General features: G+C 50.6%; 1 protein-coding gene across 14 annotated transcripts in view; it reads right to left on the reverse strand.

Annotated features, from left to right (window-relative positions):
- Nucleotides 1-20,617, reverse strand: part of PPP1R12B (protein phosphatase 1 regulatory subunit 12B) — a 116,073-nt gene that overhangs the window by 17,340 nt on the left and 78,116 nt on the right. The window contains exon 1 of one of the 14 annotated variants that reach the window (XM_035347318.1): nt 8,982-9,662. The exons of the other annotated variants lie outside the window; for them this stretch is intronic. Within the exon in view, the coding sequence (XP_035203209.1) occupies nt 8,982-9,083 (102 nt within the window). The 5' untranslated portion in view covers nt 9,084-9,662. Of the gene's footprint in view, nt 1-8,981; nt 9,663-20,617 lie in introns of those variants that run through there. 14 annotated transcript variants of the gene reach the window in all.

Raw genomic sequence — 20,617 nt, forward strand, 5'->3', positions numbered from 1 at the left:
ACAGTTCCACTTTTCAGCTACAGAAAAGGCTCTAAGTAAAAGGGGTGACATGAAAAGTACCAGTTTTGAGCACAAAGACAGGCTTTGAAGCCTGAGGAAATGAGTCAAACAAAACGATGACCGAAATCTTGTGCACTTGGGATGCGCTTGTGCTGCTGGAGAGGTACCTGACAGGGGAGCCGTAAGCTCTGCATGCAAACACTGGAGTACGTGCTTAGCTGAGACATCCCTGTTATTTGCTCAAAGACAGACAAACGTTCTCAGAGGCCACCGGGACATCACATCGGCGACATTTCCAACAGAAAGCAGCTTCCTTCCAGCCCTGTTCTGCCCTGCTGCTGGCCACAGTGCTCTTGGAAACCTTTGCTGTGCTTCCAGCTGCACCTGCACTGTCGTCTCAGCAATCACTGCTCCTCCATTTACTGCCTCTTCTTTAAAACCACTAAACACGTCACTTAAACTTACACAGCATCAGCTCTCTTACAGTGTGGTGTATGTGAGCAGTGAAGAAGGTTGCATCGGCTCGGAGGTCCTGTCCCAGAGCTTCAAACTCTGAGGTCAGAGTCAGAAGGTGAAGGGCAAAGCTCTCCCTCCATCGTTTCTTGAAATAGAAGCTGGGGTAAACAAAGGGAAACTGGAGCCAAGACCACCAAGGGACAAACGTGCACTTACACGCTGCAGGAAAGGGCTTTCTCTTCCTGATTATTCTTGACTGAACACCGTACGACCTGCTCAGGTTAAGGAAGGGATGCTGAGAAACACCTGCACCATCTGTACGAACACAGCGCTTTTTGTTTTGTTTCTTTTTCCTGGCAAATCTGGAACTGTGCTGTCAGTGTTGCCCGGACTGCTTTATTTCCCTCGGGATCAGAAGTTTGACTAGAAACGGCAGCCACGGAAGCCTGGGGTTGTGAAATTATCCTTCTCACAACCTAAACAGGGTCACAGCGTTTCAGGGTGTGGGGGGGAGGAGGACCCCGGGGAGCGGCGAGGAGCCAGAAGCGGCTGCCCTGGTTCGGAAAGCAGCACGCCTTCCCTTCCCGGCAGCCAGCGCCGAGCCCAGGCCCCGGCGCCCTGCTGAGAGCGCCGAGCCCTGCACGTGGAAGCCTCCTAAAGGGAAATTTAAAAGCACAGAAAGCTCGTGGGCGTGCCTCTCGTTTCTGGTAACCCCTCGCTCCTGGACCTCTCGTGGAGGGAGGCTGGGGGTCCCACGTCTCCCCCAAACTTGCCATTCACCTGCTAGATCTCCTCTTCTTTCCTCTCAGCCGTGCCCTCGTGGGCAGCATGTCCAGGCAGCCTAGGGGGTGGCAGAGGGCAGCAAACGGGGCTGGCTATTTTTGCAAGACAGGGTCAGAGCTGTCTTGGCCAAGCTGGGCTGGCAAAACACAGGATACGTGAGATAGGACCTGAGAACAAGGACAAACAGCATCATACCAGGCTGATTTCCCCTGCACAAGCCATCTTCTTTTGCCCTCTGCTCTCATTTGGGCCACTCCAGGGACGAGGCAAAGCTGGGCACCGGCCGTGGCTTTACTCCTCCGGACCCCTGCGATGCTGCGAAGCGCCAGGAGCGCCCCAGGGACTTGAGTTTAGAAACGCGCTCGGACCGTGAAAGGCAGGAGCTTAGAAGCTCAGAAACTTTTACAGCTGTTGGAAGTTCAGGAAAGTATAATTAAAACCAAGTTCCTCGTGGAAGGTTTAGATAAAATGAAGCCCTGAAACGCAGCGCCAAGAGGGGGATCAGCCACTTCTCTTGCCAAGTCAGAAATTGGCCTAATTGCTTCCAATTGCATTCCTCTGTGGCTAGGATCTGACCCAGCAAAGGGAGAGAAAGTCTACTATTTACATTTTTTTTCCAAAAAAAAAAGGAAAATAGATGCTTTGGGATACTTTGGGAACATTTTATGTTTCTTTATCTCCAATTGGCCAACCTCAGGAAAATCCGCACTATTTTAGGATAGTTCTCATGGAGTTCAGTTTGCTGTGTTTTGTTTCCGAGATCCCGACCAACACCCGTGCCTAACCAACCACCATTTAACAAGATCCTAGAGCGCAGCTCCAGCCCTGCTCTCCTCCCCCTTCTTAATCAGGAGAGGAAGTTTTATGAACCTCTCCAATTTTGTTCTTGCGTTGGCAACTGTCCTCCTGTTTGTTTTAGAGAATAAATACAAAACAAAGCCAGCTGCTTGTGGGGCCGCTCCTTTCCCACTTAGACGCAAAGCCACCAGGGATGCTGCAGGAAGCCGGGTGCCGAGCAGCCGCCGGGTTCCTGGGGTTCGGTGGCTGTGCTGGTGCGGGCACTTGGCACGGCAGCTGTAGGGACAACCTCTCCGGTGCCCCGTGCTGCTGCTGCAGCTCCTATTTCCCTGGAGCTATGCAAGAGGCGAGCTGGAAGGAGGAAAGGCGATGAGGGCAGCTGCTGCCTCCCCTCGATGCGCCCGTCCAGCCGGGTATCGGCAGGGACAATGACCCGGGTGCAGAACGGTTACAAGATCTGTTTTGAACACTGCTTTTGTTACTTTTTTTTTTCTTTTTTGAGGTCATCGTCCCCCTTGGAAAGCTGCTCTGCTGACCTGAGAGCTGTGGTTCGCTCCAGCTTCCTGCTAGCTACAGCTGAGCTGATGGATCCTGCTGCCTTCCAGCTAACGCGTTTGTGCAAATGCAAGGATTACAAAATCCCACTGATATGATTAATAATCTGGCGTAGCCAAACCACCTCCATCTAACCTCCAGCTCCCCAAAGCCCGACGCAAAGTATGTCTTCACGAGCTATAAATCAATAAACTTTGCTTAATAAAAACTGCCGTTACTGAAGCATAATATTAGCAGATCCTCCAAGATGAAATAGCGCCTTTGGCAGCGGGCTGGAACAGATCGCATCGTTTACAGCACGGGTAACGCACGTTTAATCAGAAACAAATACATACGGCTGTGGCGGACTGACGACCGCATCTCCCGCAACCCCAAACACATCGAAACGTTTTGCAGCCTTACAACGTTTGCGCGCTTGCCAGCCCGTGCCTCGGTTCCCCACGCCTCCCTCGCGCGGCCCGCTGGCTTTGCAGCAGCTGCAGTTTATTACCACGGTCTCCGGGGGATAAAGCTCTCCATGTAAAACGTCAGGCTGGATTGTATTTTAATTTAGTAAAGGCCACAATTCCGAAACCTGGGCTCGTTGCTCTTATTTTCCCTTCTTTTTCTAAGGGATCAGATTTTATTGGTGAAAAAATTCATTTTGCAAAGCGACGTGAGCTTAGACAAAGCTCTCCAGACATGAGGCAACAAAAGCTGAGCGGCCAAGTGACCCCAGAGGAGAAAGAAGATCGCTGCTCCCAAATCTCTTCGGTATGAGAATGCCACAGGTCTGCAGGCATCGGCTTCTGCCTCTCCCCTGCAAACGCTTCCCTGGGACGCTTCCAGGTGTTATCATCGGGTGTTTAAATAGCAATTAGGGGAGCAGCCAGGATCCAGCTGCCTCAAACCAACCTGCCGACGTCTTGGCACGAAGCGTGCGCCGATGAAGCCTGCTGAACACCTCCATCCTGCAGCCACATAGCATTCCCGTGACAGCGCTCCAGCCACGGGGAATGCTCGCATGGAAAAGCCATCAGGGCTGCCCTGGGTATGCCGGGCCGTCTGTACCACGCTGAGCATCCTGGGCTGTCGGAGTTAAGACTCTTTGTGCCGTCTCTCTCCCTCCTCATTTGTTTCAGGCTAAAATAGCTCCAGACCAGCTGCCAGCCAGTGATCTGAACCCAGATCGGTTTGGGGACGTCTGCTCCAAAGATTTTGTTTCTACTGAACTGCAAGAGTAACCTCAGCAATTTGGGGTCATTAACAAAAAAAAAACACAAACAACTCCTTGGAAAAAAAAACAACCACCAATCAACCAACCAAAAAAAAAACCCAAAAAGCAAACCAAAATGCTAAGAGCTCCCCAAGGGCAGGATGTTTTTAGGCAGCATCTCGGTGGAAGTCTGCGAGCACACGGCACAAAGCTGCCTGGAACGGCACGGGTCCGCTGCTGGTACCTCGGAGCCACGGACGGGCCAAGCTCCGTCTCTCCTAGCCCTGTTTGCTATGGGGCTGTAGTCCCTTCATGGCAAACGAAGCTGTAATAGGTCCCTGCAACTGCAGCAAACTCCGGTTTCCAGTTCAGCAGTTTGAAGTGGCTTCCTGCCCACGGTTTCCACCCGCTCTCCCATCGCTTCCCTTGGCCGCCCGCTCCCACCCCGCGGTACCTCCCCGCCCCAGCTCTGCCAGCGTGCGTGGTCGGGTGGCAGCACCACGGGCTGAGCCATGTCACACATCTCCTCCTCCTCCTCACCCCGCGGGCATCCCGGGCTCATTCCCTGCTCTGCCCCTCGCAGGTGCCGAGCGATGGCGCGTGGCTCCCAGCGGCTCCCCTCTGAGCCCAGCCGCCTCCTCGGCGGCGGAGGGGAAGAGTGGGAAGTTTGCAACGTGGTCCCTGTGCTTGGACCACGTTTTGGACCCCACGGGCTGCTTTCTCTGAGAGCAGACACGCTTAAAGCAGCCAGAACAAGACACAAGCCGGGTCCCAGTGGGATTTCAGCACTGCGTGTGAAACCGCGTCCCGGAGGCCCAGCCCTTGCGCTCCGTGAGGATCCTCTGCAGGAGCAGCACAGCAGTGCACAGGAGCAGTAGAAAAGGAGTAGAAAATGTTATTTTGGTAACAGCAGGGTTTCACCCGCCCTAGAAAAAGCAGCAGGGCTGGGGCACAGCAACAAGCAGTGGTCCGTGACCGTTCAGACCACTCGGTAGTTAACAGGCTCCCTGCTATGGCTTTGGCGTGATTAGCTCTGTTCCTGGGAAGGGAGGGGGGCTGAAGAAGAAAGTTTGGCCGCAGGGACAGCAGCTGGGTGTGCCACTTGCTCCGTGGGTCACAGCACGCGCCCTGGCCCGTTTCATTTATACCCAAGGATACAGCCAGGGACAGAACAGAGCTGTCTGGCCACTGAGTCACAGCAGAGAACAGCGAACCGGGGGTGCCCGGAGGATGACCAGACGTTCCCGATACACTTCCAGATATGGACATTTACAGAGGAAAACAAAAAAAAAAATAAAGAACAAACAGAACCCAGAATGGTTTCTTAAAGACATCCATCTAAGGAATACGATGCTTGAGAAGTACCCACCGATCAGACCAAGGAACAAATCAGGCTGAGCAAGAACACGGTCTGAAGTTAATTGCACTGAAGTTTGAGTTTCAGCACCCCACTTTTTTGTTGGCTAACGGAGAGGATGCAACAGCTTCTTCAAATACCGTGCAGCCAGTCAGCAACCCAGACATGAGAAAGAAAAAGCCATGAGACAACGTACTTGACCCGATTTCCATTTCTGTAGCATCGTTTTTATCACAACCAGCATGAGTCCAAGCCGCTGGATGGAAAGCCAGGGAGATAAAGTTTCCTGGAGCAATGTTTACAGAACACCCTTTATGTCCTAACGCGTCTGCAGCAGCAGCGCAGCAAGCCAAGTGATTCGTGCAGGTCTAACTAACGTGAGAACAAACCTGTTACCATTAACATCTGAAACAAGACTAAACTTGTTGCAAAACCGCTCAACAGAGCGAAAGGTGACCGTCAGACACGCTTTATGCAGAGCTCTGCGAAGGCTGTAATCTGATCAGGCGTTTCTAGCAGCGCCTCAACGCTCCTGGACATCGCTCCGTGATTAAAAGACGTCTGGCTTGGCCGCGTTAGCAGACCTCTAAGATTTTGTGCCATTATTTATGTGTTAATAGCCCAAACATGCTGGTTGTATTTGCACACCAAGCATCTGCAGCTCAAAGGCTTGTGTGCGTTAGCTTTCTTCCTTGAAGGTTTGCTTTGGATTCTGGACGTGTGTCCACACCAAAATCACAGCCGGGTGGGAAGCATCCGAGCAGCGATTGCCATGGCAGCAGAACGGCCGCGGGCTGGATCTGGAGGCCAGCTCACACGTGGCGATTTGGAAAGTTGCTTTCTACGCTCGAGTATTGCTCTCAAGGGACTTGGTGAAAACACACGGCCCGTTCAGGGCGCTCCTGCATCGCAGATCCCACTGAGCACGGCTCCTTCAGCCCCTCCAAGGAAAGGCAGAACAAAATCAACGGGCACGGACGATGGAGCATCCTTAACACTCGGTTGCTGAGACCCTGCTGCCAAAAATGCTGCCGCAAAGCTCAAGGAACAAGCAGGGAAGGTGGCTTAATGGGGGAGCAACCCAGCAGCAGACAGGAAAAGCCTTCTGCTGAACCTTCGGACATGGCCAGGACCGACGCTGACCCTACAGCCTCTCGAGGAGCGAGCGACACACGTCAAGCGGTGACAGCCAAGGTGCAGCCACCACTGCCCAGCACGCACAGGGGGGCGGCAGCTTGAAGCTCTTCACGGTCCTCTTCACAGCAACACACGTGGGGGGACAGGACGAGGAGCGCTCCTCACAAGGAAGGGAGGCAGGGAACGGCTGAGAAGTTCCAACGCACCCAGGATGATGTGACAGGATTGAATGACACCGTCGCCGTGACTCCGGGCTGTTCCACCTCGACACAAAAATGAGGTACCGTAGCTTGATGGGGTTCGAGGGCAACAAGATGGTGCTGACCTCGCCCCAGGGCACGCTGCGGAGTTTCCTTGGCGTGCCTTTTGCTCGTGCCCTGCCGTATTTGAGGATCTTGCCCTGCTTGTGACGTGCAGCGGCTCACCGCAAAGCGCCGCTTTGCGTGCAGCCGTGGAGATGCCATCAGTTAAAGGGGGAAAAAAAAAAGCCCACGCAACTTTCTCATAACACCTAAGTAGGAATGCTACAAAGAGCAGGGCAAGCGCAGCGGGGCACGCCGTAGGAAAGCTCTCCACAAATGCCATCTGCACGCAGCTCTTTGCCTTAATAAGTAAGACCTCCTCTGGGCTGCCTGGTTCTCCGCGAGGTTTCCATGTCTGTACCACGAGCACGGCTCGCTGCCGGCTCCTCTGTTCTCGCAGCCCTGCTCGGATGGGAACGTTTAGCACCACAGGTCGGCGGGTATCAGTCTTCGCCGGACGGAAATCTAAAAAGCTCCGAGATCTCACACTCCTGCCTGTTTTTTCACAGGGGTGAAAGGAGGACATGCACAATCATGGGGCAAATCCATCGGAAAACGCACTTAATTATTGCTCTTACGGCAGAATTACATTGCCTTGGAGATTACACTGAGTTAACTCTTTGCTTTAGTTTGAGCTAAACCCTTCCAAGGCACCGGCATTTCCCCAGCCCCGACACAGCAGGACCGGTCCCTACAACGACCTGTGAGCCAACGGCGCTGCGCCTGCGGCACGGCTTCTCCCACAGCGATGCTCCGGCGCTACGTCCAGCATTACTAACGCTGCAATAAGCAAGGCGTCCTTGCTCGTGTGCTCCCTTTCCCCCCCTGCACCTGGGAGCTCCCACTGCTCGACACCGTGGCCCCCCCGAGCCTGCGATCCCGTCACCGCTATCGACGGAGCCAAGGAGCAGCTCCCGCTGTTTGCATCAGCGCCATCAGGCACGCGCCGCGCAAGCGAATACGGCAGCCACGGCTCGTGCGAGATGTTTGTCACGTTTATGTGCCTAGCTGTATCAGGAGGGGAAAATGAGTCAGTGTGTACGCAGAACACGACTGATTTTAAAAAACACTCGGTTTCTGAGAGAAATTAAAGCGTTTCGCAGTTGTGTTCGGTGACTAAGAACCTGTTCCCCACCTCCCGTTACGCTGCTTATCGATGCTGTGTCAGTTCACCGGGAAGGGCGAGCACACAGCTGTGTGAGCTGATGCAGGAACCCAGCCGAGCGGAGGGCAGGGAGCACCTCCAGCTCCCCAGAGCTGCCCCGGCTGCAGGCGGGACCGAAGCACCGACCCCAGCTCCCGGTGGCAGGGAAGGTGCCGAGGGTGCAGCCTCCGCTACGGCCTCGGCAGCGGGCTGACCCCCTCTGCATATTGAGGGCTACGCCTGTCCCAGACCAAGACTTGGCACTACAAAGGAGCCGGCAACGCGTATCTGATGTGAGCAAACACCAGCGCTCAGCTTAATTTAATGCTTGCATCTAAAATTAGTCTGCCTTTTTAAAACTAATTCCTCCAGGCTTCGACGCTGGCATGATAACGCTGCTCGACTGCGAAGAGGCTGCCCTGCAACGGCAGGGACTGGGAGCTGGGACTGGGAGCTGCCCCTGTAACCCCAGGGGCTGGGAGCTGCCCCTATAACCCCAGGGGCTGGGAGCTGCCCCTACAACAGGGACTGGGAGCTGCCCCTATAACCCCAGGGACTGGGAGCTGCCCCTATAACCCCAGGGACTGGGAGCTGCCCCTACAACGGCAGGGGCTGGGAGCTGCCCCTATAACCCCAGGGACTGGGAGCTGCCCGAGAGCTAACACCAACACTGTCACAAGGTGTTCCCACCTTCAAACACCTCCTTAGGTCAGGACACCCCACCCAGTTCAGGGAGGACGAGACAAGTCTCTCAACTTGCCAGCCCCTCCGTAACAGGTGGTTTTCTTTTCGTCTTGTTGAAATGATTAAACCAGAGCACAGTTCACAGCAGCCCCGAGGCTTCAAACCCCACCGGAGAGCAAACCCCGTTGTGCCAGCAATATCAAAAGCACTGATGGGAAGAGTGCAGCTTAACGAGCTGCTCAGGTTTTGCCTCATTTTCATCCTTCTTGTAGCACCAGGCTGCTGGAGAGGGATGTTTCTGCCCACGGTGAGCGGGGCAGGGGGGAAGCTGCCATCACGCAGCCCCCTGCAGCCAGCAGCGCAAATCATCGCAGCGCGAGGGCTCCGGGAATTTGCAGCTTTCTTAAAACCTGTTGCTACAGAGGCACCTTCCCAAGTTTCATTTCAACGATCCTCTTTCCAAAACAAACCCCAGACACAGGTCTCCGAGGGCAAGACAACAAACCACCACCGCCGACGCCGCTCACCGAGCGGGTCTCCCTGCAATACAGAAAGGAAAAGGCTGCTTACTCTGAGTGTCTTTGCAATCGGGGAAGGAGAGGATGGGGGCGAATCTGACTGAGCCTTCCTGCTTCGAGTATATTCCTTACTCCTGGTGTACAGGGACGACATGGCCTCGCAGGCTGGGTAGCTTTGAGAAGCAATAAAAGTCTTGCTTTCCTCTCGCCTTACAGCGCTGGGCAGGTCCTTCTTCCAAGGTCAGAACAAACTAATTAAACTATTCACAGCTCTGGTAATTAAACCCCGCTGTTTAGGGTGTATAATTTTAGGCATTAATCTGCTGCAGAGAGAGCTGAGGCTCCACAACGTCTCTTGTCCAGGCAGAAGAGGCAGTGTCAGGGACGCGGTGCGATCCGGCGCCGTGCCACCCTCACCGTCCGGGCCCCGTCCCGCGATCTCCACAAAAGGGCATTTCCTCGCGTCTGTGCCGCGTGACCAGGAGGCTCTCCCCCCAAAACGGGAGGAGGAAAAATCTCCCGGCTCAAGAGGAAGAGCCAGAGAAAAGGCTGAGTTTATCTAGACACGAAGCTTTTGCGAAAAAAAAAAAAGGAAAAAAAAAAAAAACAACAACAAAAACCTGTTTTACTCCGGAGCGCTGCTGCGAGCTCTCTGCCGTAACTGCGCGGAGCTGCATGCTTTAAGTGAAACGCGAAAGCATAAATCAGGAACAAACACTGGTTTGGAAAGGGGCAGTCCAGATGAAGTTGTGTTTTGTTCCGTCCTCCTCCTCCCGGGCGCCTTTACCCACGCGCACGCTTCTCCCTTCCCTCCCCGCTGCCTCTGACATTCCAGATCCTTACTCGCGCAGCCAGGAATGCTGGAGGGCGGCCAGCAGCAGCGATTCACTTTCAGCTTGGGATTTGGGCTGCCACTTGTAGGGAAAAAAGGAAAAAAAAGAAAAAAAAAAGAAGAGAAACAGGACAAAAAGTAAAAAAACTTCTAAGCTCCCAAGGCCCGGCAGGCTGAGAGCTGGAGGTCGGAGGCGAAGCGGCTGCACTTTGCAAAGCTTAAATTCCAGCCGCCAGCCTCAGCACGCATTTTGTGGCAGTGACAAAGGGAGATATTTCAAAGGACACGGAGCAGTTCATACCATTAAAGGGAGTACACATTCATGCAGCACAACAGGATTTTTGTTGTTTGCTCAGAAGCCTGTTTGGAGCTGCGAGAAGGCGACACTTCGCTTGTGTAATGAACGCGTTCAAGTGAGCTTTTGGGAACGAGGAGGAGGGGAGAGGAGCTTGGAGGAAAGGAAGGGTGGGGAGGGCAGGCACCTCTCAGCAAACTTCCAGCGAGCTCTGCTGTAACGCTGCCTCCCCGGGCAGCCGCCCTCCGCAGCCTTAGCAGCCTCTGCAGCACGTTCAAGCGTTGAAACGCACGGGAAATGTGCCCTCAGACACACAGCGGGGGAGCTGATTTAATAGCTCCCATGCGCTACATACGAGAGTCGAGCACAGCAAGTTGCAAAAGCCTCTGGTTTTCCTCACTGGAAAGGCGTCAGCCCCAGTACCTGAAGGGGTCAGCTCAGTACCTGAACTAGCCCTGCTCAGGCAGCGTTGATGAAGCGGTGCCGCTCGGCACGGTTTGGTCTGATCTGGACTTGCACCCACCCAAACAGCCGGGAGTTAACCCGCCTGCAGCGTGTATTCTGCTCCGGCTCCACAGGTCGCTTTATCCCAAAATATTTCACAGTAAGTGCAAAAGAACAGCTACATAAAAGTGCTGAAAAACGATTTCTACATTTGTGTATCTGTTGGTCTGAAGCACGGCCCTGTTTTTGCACACCGCTTGGCGATCGGGTCATGTCCCTGACACCCACAGTTAGGGCATGGTGCTCAGCCCAGCAGCTGTGTGAATGCCTCCCGCGTTCAGCACTGCCCAGGAGAATCACCAAATAGTCTAGGTTGGAAGAGACCTCCAAGATCACCGAGTCCAACCTCTGACCTAACGCTAACAAGTCCTCCACTAAAGGGAGAAGCGATGCAGCATCGCTGCGTGATGCAGAGATGGAAACGTGGCTGTGGGACTGCTGGTCTCGGGGAAAGTCACTTCGAGATGAGGTTTCTGCTTGATACCTCAGCATGAGAAAAGAGGGGATTCATTATTCACCTGCTGCAGGAAGGAAAAAAGTTTGGAGAGGTCGAATTCCGCCTGGAAAGATTTCTGCATTCCCTTTTGAAGGTATGGAAATGAAGTCCAGACACACGAGATGGCAGCGACAGGCACCCCGCTGCTCAAGGAGGCTGGGGCAGGACCTTGATCTTTCGAGCCTCCATCTGTTGCGCTCATCACCCCCCAGCCTCCAGCTCTCGGAGCAGCAGCGAGGAGGTAACTCGGGCACCGAGTGCACATTTATAGACCTCGCGCACACGGCTTGTCCTTTCGCGCCGGTCTCGGTTTCTGGGGTTTCAAAACAGTACGAGGAATTGAAACTGGGCTAACCCGTGTGGCGAGCACACACCCGTGGCTCAATCACGATCACAAGGCTGCCGGAGCCCAGCTTAGTCACCGAGGTGGAGCTCAACACCTCCATCTCGCAGGTTTTTGCTTCCCCTCCAGCCCTACGTGACCCATTGCCACATCCCTCCGGAGTCACATTCGCGCTGAGGGGCAGGAAAGCTCCGAAATCAATGCTGAAGCACAGAACTCACAGCTTGAGCCTCACACCAAAACAAAACCCGAGCTTTCTCTTCCCTACTAATTAAAAGTTAATTAGTCATCCAGTGCAGATGCCTCGCAGATTGACAAAACGCATCTTGGTGGACAAGAACTCGTTTTGAAGAGAAGGGCTAGCATGAGAAATAGCATCCTGATTAGCCAGGAGAAAGACAGCAAACGAGATGCAATATGGCAAAACACGTTGGCTTTCAGCGTGCTTTGCCCAGTTTTGGGGTTTCTCCCCGCTGCCTCACGCTTTCAAGTTTTCCCCTGTGCAAGTCCGAAACCCGATCTTCCTTCGCAGCTCGCGTGTCCTCACATCCCCACGGCTCGGGTATTCAAGGTCACGGTTTAGACCTGACGGCTTCTGTCAGGAGATTCCTCAGTATGCAACGCCCGCCTGCGCCGTGCTGGAGATGCGGCGCTGCTGATTTTGCGCCGGAGCATTTCCACAGCTAGCAGGAATAATAATGAGCGGTATTCATACAGCCACCGGCCACAAACCCCAGCACGAGACGTGGCGCACGCCGTAACTTCAGGCTGAACTGTATTTAGGGGCAATATCGTTCTGAAGTTTTGTCTCGACTTGGAGTAAAGCAGCACAAATATCTCCTCTGCTCTGAGAAATGGTGATTGTGGCCGCTTTTCGGACATTCTTCCTTTCAGGCAGCCATCCTCGCCCTTCCTTCGGTCAGGACACTTGTGTTTGCACCCAAGCAGAATGTGTTTTTTGTAAGCAGAGGGGGAAACCCGTGTGTGAGAAGACATACCAGGAAGAGGATCAAGCTCTGAGCCATGTATTTGAGGGGAAAAAATCAAATACCCTTTTTATCTGCGTTGAAAACCTTCACCTACAGAATATTACACTGGTAATGTGAATTTAAGCAGCACGCTAACTTTCCAACCCGCAGCAGACAGAAATGGGAAACAAAGCTAGGATTTACAGCCAGCGCTGCAGAGCGATGCTCCCAGGTGATGTGAGCCCACGGCATGTTCTCCGGGAGTGCAGCGGAGAAGGAAAACAGAAGCCCTCTTGGGAGACAAGAATTCTAATAAAACCTGAAGGATGAGGGAGAGCGGTCGGTATTTTTGGAACAAATTATTCCAAGCCTATCTCCTCAAAGTCCTAGCTGTCATTTTCCACATCAGGTTCACCACGCTCTCTTGTATGCCACCGAATTACTTCTCATTCAGTTGACTTCTCTTTCATTTGGAGCCAAACCTCCCTATCTCCCCCGAGCAGGCACGTACGGAAGAACACATCTCCTTCCCCGGCTACCCAGGGCTCAGCTGACAGAGGGGGGGTGAGCTGAGGACGTACCTGAGGCCACGCTGCACCAGGATGCTCTCATGGACCTTCTGGCCGGGTACCTTCTCCTTGACTACATCTGCTAGATTAACCACAGCCAGGGAACATCCTTGAGCACCAGCGCACAATCCCGCGGACCACCGAGCTGTCAGAAAGGTCTCTAGCATCGTCTCGTCCCGGACCAACCGAGACTTCCACGCACAAGCTGGGCACTGGCAGGGACCGTTCCCAAAAGCCCTGGCCATGGCCACACCGATTTGGAGGGTACGATGGTTCGGCAACGTGGGTGAGCCTGCCTTGTTGGCTGGCCTCAGGGGATCGGTAAGTTGGCACAGCTGGGAGTGACAAACGCAGCCCTCAAGGATGATCTCGCTCACTTTTCTTGGAGCAGAGGAACTCCCTGCTAAAGTCAGGCTGCTGGCACCTCCTGGGGACTTCAGTTCTTTGCTGTTCAGTAACAAATCTTCACAAGCTCACGTCTGGATCCTGCTCCTGCAGGAGCAGAGCACGCTGTTTGTATGTTTAGTCATGTCCAAGTCCAGGGAAATACTGAAATCTGTATTTATTTTCTGCACTACTTAAATCCATTCTAAAGCCACATTTATTATGACACCTCTCTGGAGAGACTGAGTGAAATAAACTATCCTGGCACTACATGCCCATAAAGTAATTGTTCTGGGTCTAAAGTAGTCTGTAAAAGAAGCAGAGAAACTCAGCTTAAACATGAAGATCCATTAGCTATTGAGCTATTGATGCGAGCTACAGAGAACAGACTCAAGATTTGATTTCCAATTGCTTTTATGTTACTGGATTGGCATGCAAAACTGAAATCCATGGAGCAGAGACCGTCCCCTTCAAAACAACAACAAATCTAAGGAGCGCTTATACTGGGGGCACAGTTTAACAAACCCTGGGATTCCATCCACCCCAAGATGTCCTGTATTTCTGACTCCTTAAGCCCTAAATAAGGTCTTTCCACACACTAAGCGTTACAATTACTTTTTTTCCCTGGAAGAATGTCTTGCATGCCTTGCACTATCCTTCCACTGTGTCCAAATGCTTGGATGTGAGCATCGTTATCTGCAGAGGAGAAGCCTGAGCTTTGCTCTGACAAGTCCGGGATCCTGTTTTAACATCCAGGGTGCCAGAGGTGGATGAAAGGTTACAGCACCGGTGCTCTCCGCACCCCGGGTACGGGGACACCAGTCATTTCTTCCTCTGCATGGGATCTCGTGGTTAAAAAGTCTCAAGATCACTACCAGAATTTTTGGAATGGAATTAACCTGCACAGAGAAGGCTGAGCCTTGTTACTGCCGCCCTCACATCTTTATTCATTGTGCCCGTCGCCTTTGTGCAGAAGAAATTCTGCTGGTTCCGTAGCGAGGCTGCTCATTTCAGCGCATAATGAGCCGGTTTGAAATTAGCAGCACCGTTATCTATCCGAGGAGATGTGCTGAAAAGCCTGCCTTAAAGGTTGTAATACTAAATGTTGTTCCTTGTCCAGCCAACCCTCCATTATCTGCGAGCTGCAACCCGGTTTGCAGACGCTGTAAGAACCCAGAGGGCTGACGCGCGCTGCTGTTATGCGGGACAGCTCAGGGTCAAAGCTGTAGCAGCTGTATTCACCGTAATACCCAGCCCACGATTATTTTAGATAATGAAAACTTGATTGAAAATACATGCTCTATAAAAACCACTTTAAAACCCCGTAAATAAATCACGGTAAAATTATATGCAAGCTTTAACAGGTTCAATTATAGCTTCACAGGGTTTACTTAGAACTGAAAAAGGCAGCGACGGTTATGTTCGGCAACAGAAGGCTGAAGGACTGTAGCAAAGAAATTATTGGTCAGGCAACGAGCTCTGTTGTAAACGTGATGTAAAGGCTCTGCAGCAGTTGGCCATAAATGGAATACAAACTACGAGGGAGCAGGCTTTCATCTGCAGCGCACGGACTAGGATTCCCAGGAGCAGAGCTGGCATTATGTCTCACGGATGGGAGGCAGAAGGAAAAGATCTTCCTCCCCTCCCGAAGATACACATCAGCTGACGTTCTATAATTGCACACACAGCATCATACTTTCCCCCACTTTTTATTCCCCTCACTAAATTTATCACAAAAAGGCTGGGAGCCGTACCTAATAGGCTTACCTGGGTTACCATGAAGGAGCAGAAGCAGATAATTTTAGTGTGGGCCGGGAATGGCACGTTTTAAATATAAAACTTCAGGCTTTTTTGTTTGCTTACAAATATGGAAAATAAAATGCAGCGATGAAAAGAGTTAAAAAAAAAAAAAAAACACCACCATTCTCAGCAGAGAAACTTCATTTTAGCACCTCTAAGTGCCAAATTATGCATGCAGGAGAAAGCATTCGAGCAGTTCTGTGGATGAGAATTGAGATTTTGGAAGAATGAACAAGGTGAACACTCAAATCCAGTGTTTGGAGCAGGACAAGAAGAGGGGTGTACACCAACAGCTCCGGGGACTTCCCTGGCTTCAGAAGCTGCGAACTGAACTTAAAGAGAAGTTTGCAGAAGAGGGAGAAGAACTTCATGATGTTAACCGCATCTCCGGAAGGGATGATGCTAAGATGCTGGAGAAATCGATGACAATGGAAGCAATAATCAGGAACAATAAACAAATTTTCTTCAATCTGAGGCTGTGTGACCAGCCACGAACCCAGAGGCCTGGCGCAACCCCAGCGCTCCATCCTTGTATGCCACAACCCTCACTCACTACGACTGCATCCAGGGGGAGGACTGACATCTGCAGATAATTTGCTTCATGTTCATCCAGAGGCTGCTTCTGTCTTTTCAGAGTCAGGCTTCTTTCCCAACGTCAATATTATGCTTTTGTTCCAAAAAAGCAGCATGGTAACATCTGGAGAGATGTTTTCTTTCCATTGTCCACTCTGAAGTCCAGTTCAGAGCACTGCTCATGCCAAAAATCAAGTTTTCATCCACTGGCTACCATTAAGAACAAAGTAGTGTTAGAACATAACGTTTTCCAGTAAAAGTTGCTCAACGGTGGCAAGTGTTTATTGGTAAGTTACCCCTTCCCTGATCCAGCTTTCTAACAAAGCAGGGAGGAAGCACAAACGTTGAATTACAGAGGAGGAATGCGGCAGAAACTCGCAAACCTTAACAGGCAGCGTCAGGGAAACGAAGAAAGCGAACACAAATATGAGAACCAGATGTAAACACGGCCATTTCCAGCTCGGGGACTTTCCAAAATATGACAAGAGAAATAAAAATCTCGGAGCACTCAGGCACTAACGGATCCATTTTGCTCTTTATCAAAATTCATCAGGTTCTGCATACTTCCCACCCTCCCCAGCCACTCCGTGGCTGTAAAACCTTCGGGTTAGCTTGTCTGTGGAAGCAACTGGCTGACACAACGCGATGTCCTAGTGCTGCTGGCCAAACAAACGTATAACTTCAACACATTGCTATCTGACTGTGTTTCAAGCCTATTTCTGGCCTTCCTTCAACAGCAGCAGCAGATTGTGGTGCAGAAGGTTATGTTCGCTCCCAAGGATGCAATCGAGGAGCGATGAAAAAAGGCCCATTACAAAGCTGTGCCCAGCACTCGCTGTGTACTGGGTACCTACTGCAATGAGTAAAGAAAACATACTGAGGCGTGAAAAAACCAAAGCTGGTTGCAAATCCCTGCCAGGAAGGAGTTTTACAGCTTAAGGATTCTACATCTTGACATCCCAAATAATGCAGCAGCTCCTGCCAAACCATGTTACTTCTGGTAGTGATACTACATGTCTAAATGTAAAAAAAAACAAACCCCAAACAATGACTCTCCGAATCTGAGGCTTCTTTCTGAACAAAAGCATGTAGGAGGATATAAACTCAGAACAAAAAGTGACCTTTTAAAGACAAGGGTGACAAACAACATCACCACACTTGAGTCACTGGAACACACAATTTTTCCTACAGTGGTAGTTTCCAAAGGATATTTTATTGCCAGAGAATTTGACTTCGGTTTCCCAAACAAATGTAGATTGTTCTTCATTCCGTTTTAGCCATCTGGCAATACAGCTTCAGCTTTTCACTCCTTCTGGACATATCTGGGAGACAAATCATTTACTACTTAAACACGAGGCTACCTCATCCTGCATGGTCCTTGCAAGTAACAAGGACTATTACCCTCACAGGGACTTTGCCACACGGCCACGAGGAAGCGCTGGCCAGCAGACTGGTGAGAAGGGCTAGAAAGGAAGCACCAGGCTCAACACATTCGTGTTGCATCTGCTGAAGCCATTTCCTATCGCCCATGCACAATTCACCCACTCCGTATGGCAGACAACCCTGTCCACACGACAGGGCTATCCAGACATCTGCTGCTGCGTGCGACAACTTCAGTCCTGCAGGTTGGATTTTTCTGGAGAATGTTTTCAACTACAGCAGGAGAGCCACCCGTGGCCTGCTGGATGACTGACAATGAAACGTGATCATCAGCTCCCGGGGGGCAGAGAGCCCGCTACAAGTAGTTAAGCGCTTAGAGATATTTTCCCCTTCCATAATTCTGAGCGTGTCATGATGAGATAGAGGTTGACAGTTTCAAACAAAAATTAGCATGATGCTCCATTACGTGTATCAGCACAAACACATGCTGTTAACTTTTAAAGTCAAGAAGTGTAAGAATACAGCTAGCCATACAACAAGAGCTGGGTTTACCTCGTCTTTGGGATTCGTTCCAGGGAATTATACCGTTCCTCACCCAGTGGAGGAAGGCGAATAACCACACCGAATGAACCCGTCCTGTCTCCGGGAGTGGCTGTGCCACATTCACGTGGAACTGGAGGTGGAGAGATGCATCCACGTGCTGCTGATCCTGCTGCCACCCCACACACTGTGTCATCACACTGCTCCCAGTTCCTTCTGGGAAGAAAAAGGATCCCTGGACACCAGTGAGATGAATCCCATGTAGGCAAAGGAACAGGACCCTGGGCTGGAATGGGATAATTTGAACTAACTGCACAGACCTCCCAGCAATGCCAGCAAAAGCCAAGGTATTTGAGGGGTGGTATCCGATTCATTGCTAAGCTCAGCTCCATAACTTCAGGAGAAATCACTTGCTGACAACTGAGAGAGATTTGTCACCTTGGACTACATAGAAATTGAGAGAGTAATTTCCTAAAGAAGAAGTTAAAGCATAAAGTTACCTTAAATAGTTACGGCTCTATGACCTTGTAAATCATTCCTGGAGGACTTGCTATTTTGCTTCATCTTACCAGGACCCGCGAATCGGCTATTAGCTGGTTTTGTGTTACCCATCTCCATCATGGCCGCTGCTTCACATTACACCTTCCTAATTCAGCAACTCGGTGAATTGCAGGAATTAACCTGAACGGACTTAGCTGTAACCCTGTAGTCTACGTAGCCTCCTTGGCCTGCTTGGCTTTAAGCACAAACAATGTGTTTTCCCAGAGCTGTAAATAGGAACTGGACAGCCATGCTGATGATTTAAATGCTGTACCGGCAGGGACAGCAGACAGCAAGTCCAATAACCTTCTCGAAACATTAAGGTTAAGTAAAAACAACAGAGGCATATTAGGCTGGAGAACTCATGAAGCAAATCGTCTGTGCAGATGTGAAGAGTTTCTTGCAGAATTATTTGCAGAATGAATCTTCAGTTCTATAGTGTCTCCCCCCTCTACCTCCCAAGGAAGCCAGGGTACTGCAAATACAATACAAATGTTCTTCACCACGCTTAAAGCTCTACGGCAAACACTAACTCATGCTCTTGCAGCAATTTTCTGCTACTTTAAACTCATTTTGATATTGCTAGCTGCACTCGTATTAAAGATCTCTTGCTGCAGCACACACAACCCATTAGAGCATTTTGTTTATAAACAGGACTAAACAGACCCCATCTCTCATAGCCTTGCTTTCCACATAATTAAGTTCGCTATCATTTAACTGTAGCCATGCAAGTGACGCACAGCTACCACCTACGTTACCTTGGACGCGGGCCAGATGGCTTCCCTCCCACGTCACACTGCATCTATGCTATAAGTAAATATTCAAGGGTAAAACCAGGGGAAAATTCCTGCATTGTTATTCCCCCAAAGGGACCTGGGGCTGGGAGCAGTAAGGGGGGTGATGAGCGGTATCCTATAATGCTATCTAGATTAAATGATTTTCCTTTCTTATCAGCTAGCAAGAAGTTCACCTATTTTGTTCTGTTTTCCTAGTCAACTTTCCCTGGTATCTCGGCAAAACAGTGCAGCCCGAGGACATACCTTACCATATTAGGCAATCCGAGTCCAGAAAGTGGAGGGCTCGGAGCCTTCCTTAGCTTAAAAAGACAGTCCACAAGCATGTCAACAGCCTGCTCAGCGCTACGCCTCGCACGGCTCAAAGTGGGAAAAGAGGACAAGAAACTAGTGGGATCCATAGCTGGGACTCCTAGGGCTCCCGACAGATGCAGTCTGGCTGAAACAGGCAAGTAAGAAAACATGAACTGAAATGGCTTTTGATCTTTTGGTTGTTTATCTTTTTAAAAGATGGATGAGATAAACAGCACAGTTACAAAAGCTAAATCGCAAGTCTCCGTGGAAGATAAAACGCCACTAAAAGCAAAAATATAGGTAAGAAAGATACCAACAGCAAGGCTCCCGAGTCACACTTGGAAACAGCTCTAACATCAGGACGTTTAGTTTGCATAAAGAACTTTTCAGTTCATTGGTCTTCCCTTAGAATTCACAAAATCAAGCTTAGAAATCCATTCCTTCCGAGAGAGATTAGTTTTTATTAGCATCCAGTTGCATCTGGTGATTTCATGTTAATAATACAATTAGGCAAAAAACGTCCTATTTACAAAACAGAGCGGGCTCGAGTGGTGTTTTGCAGAATTTAAAATACTCATGCTTTGTAAATCAAAGTTCAGGAAGGCAAGATTGGAGCTTATTTAACACACTTACTGTGACCGTAATCCACAGTCGTACGCTTCAGCATTATTTCTGCATAAAAGTTAATCCCATTAATGTGTCTGGGTTTTATATTGTGCTATACAGACTGTCCTAGGGGAAGTTCATGAAAACAGATGTTTTCTTTGACACTTTTATTGCCCAGAGAGTTGTTACTTTACCAACATGACACTCGGTGCGTTCTGCCGTATTTAAAGCTTCCCCTTGACAAACCGTGTGACACGCGGGTGAGGCACATTCGTAATGCCACGGAAGGGAAATGCAAGGAGATAAAATGCTTTAAGCGATTACAAGCACTTCGCTACTTCTGTTATGGATGATGCATCACTCAAAATCCACTTTTCTTCCAGATTGCTCCCAATTTCTTCTACTATGTAATAGTAATGGCAGGAGTCAGGTATAAGTCAAAGACAAAAGAGTCAGGGATAGGGAAAACCCTCTCCAAAATGTAACACTGGACCGTTCTCTTTAGTCTTCATCGTCACCCTTCAAATGCTGCCTCCCAAACTAGATTTGCACTGATTTGCACCTGGACTGATCATATGGCCTTCATACTCGTTAGCCTTACCATGACGGAATCCTCAATATTTCAGTCACTGGTTTGTTGTGAGCAGCAGAGGTTCCCAAACACAAGCCCATCCCCACTGCTCAGCCTGGTACTGCTCATGTGATCCTTGGGACTCCTGCAAATATTTCTTATTTTATTTTTTTTACTTTCTGAGAAATAGAGAACAGGC

The sequence above is a fragment of the Oxyura jamaicensis genome, chromosome 26, assembly GCF_011077185.1.
Source record: "Oxyura jamaicensis isolate SHBP4307 breed ruddy duck chromosome 26, BPBGC_Ojam_1.0, whole genome shotgun sequence".
NCBI lineage: Eukaryota > Metazoa > Chordata > Aves > Anseriformes > Anatidae > Oxyura > Oxyura jamaicensis.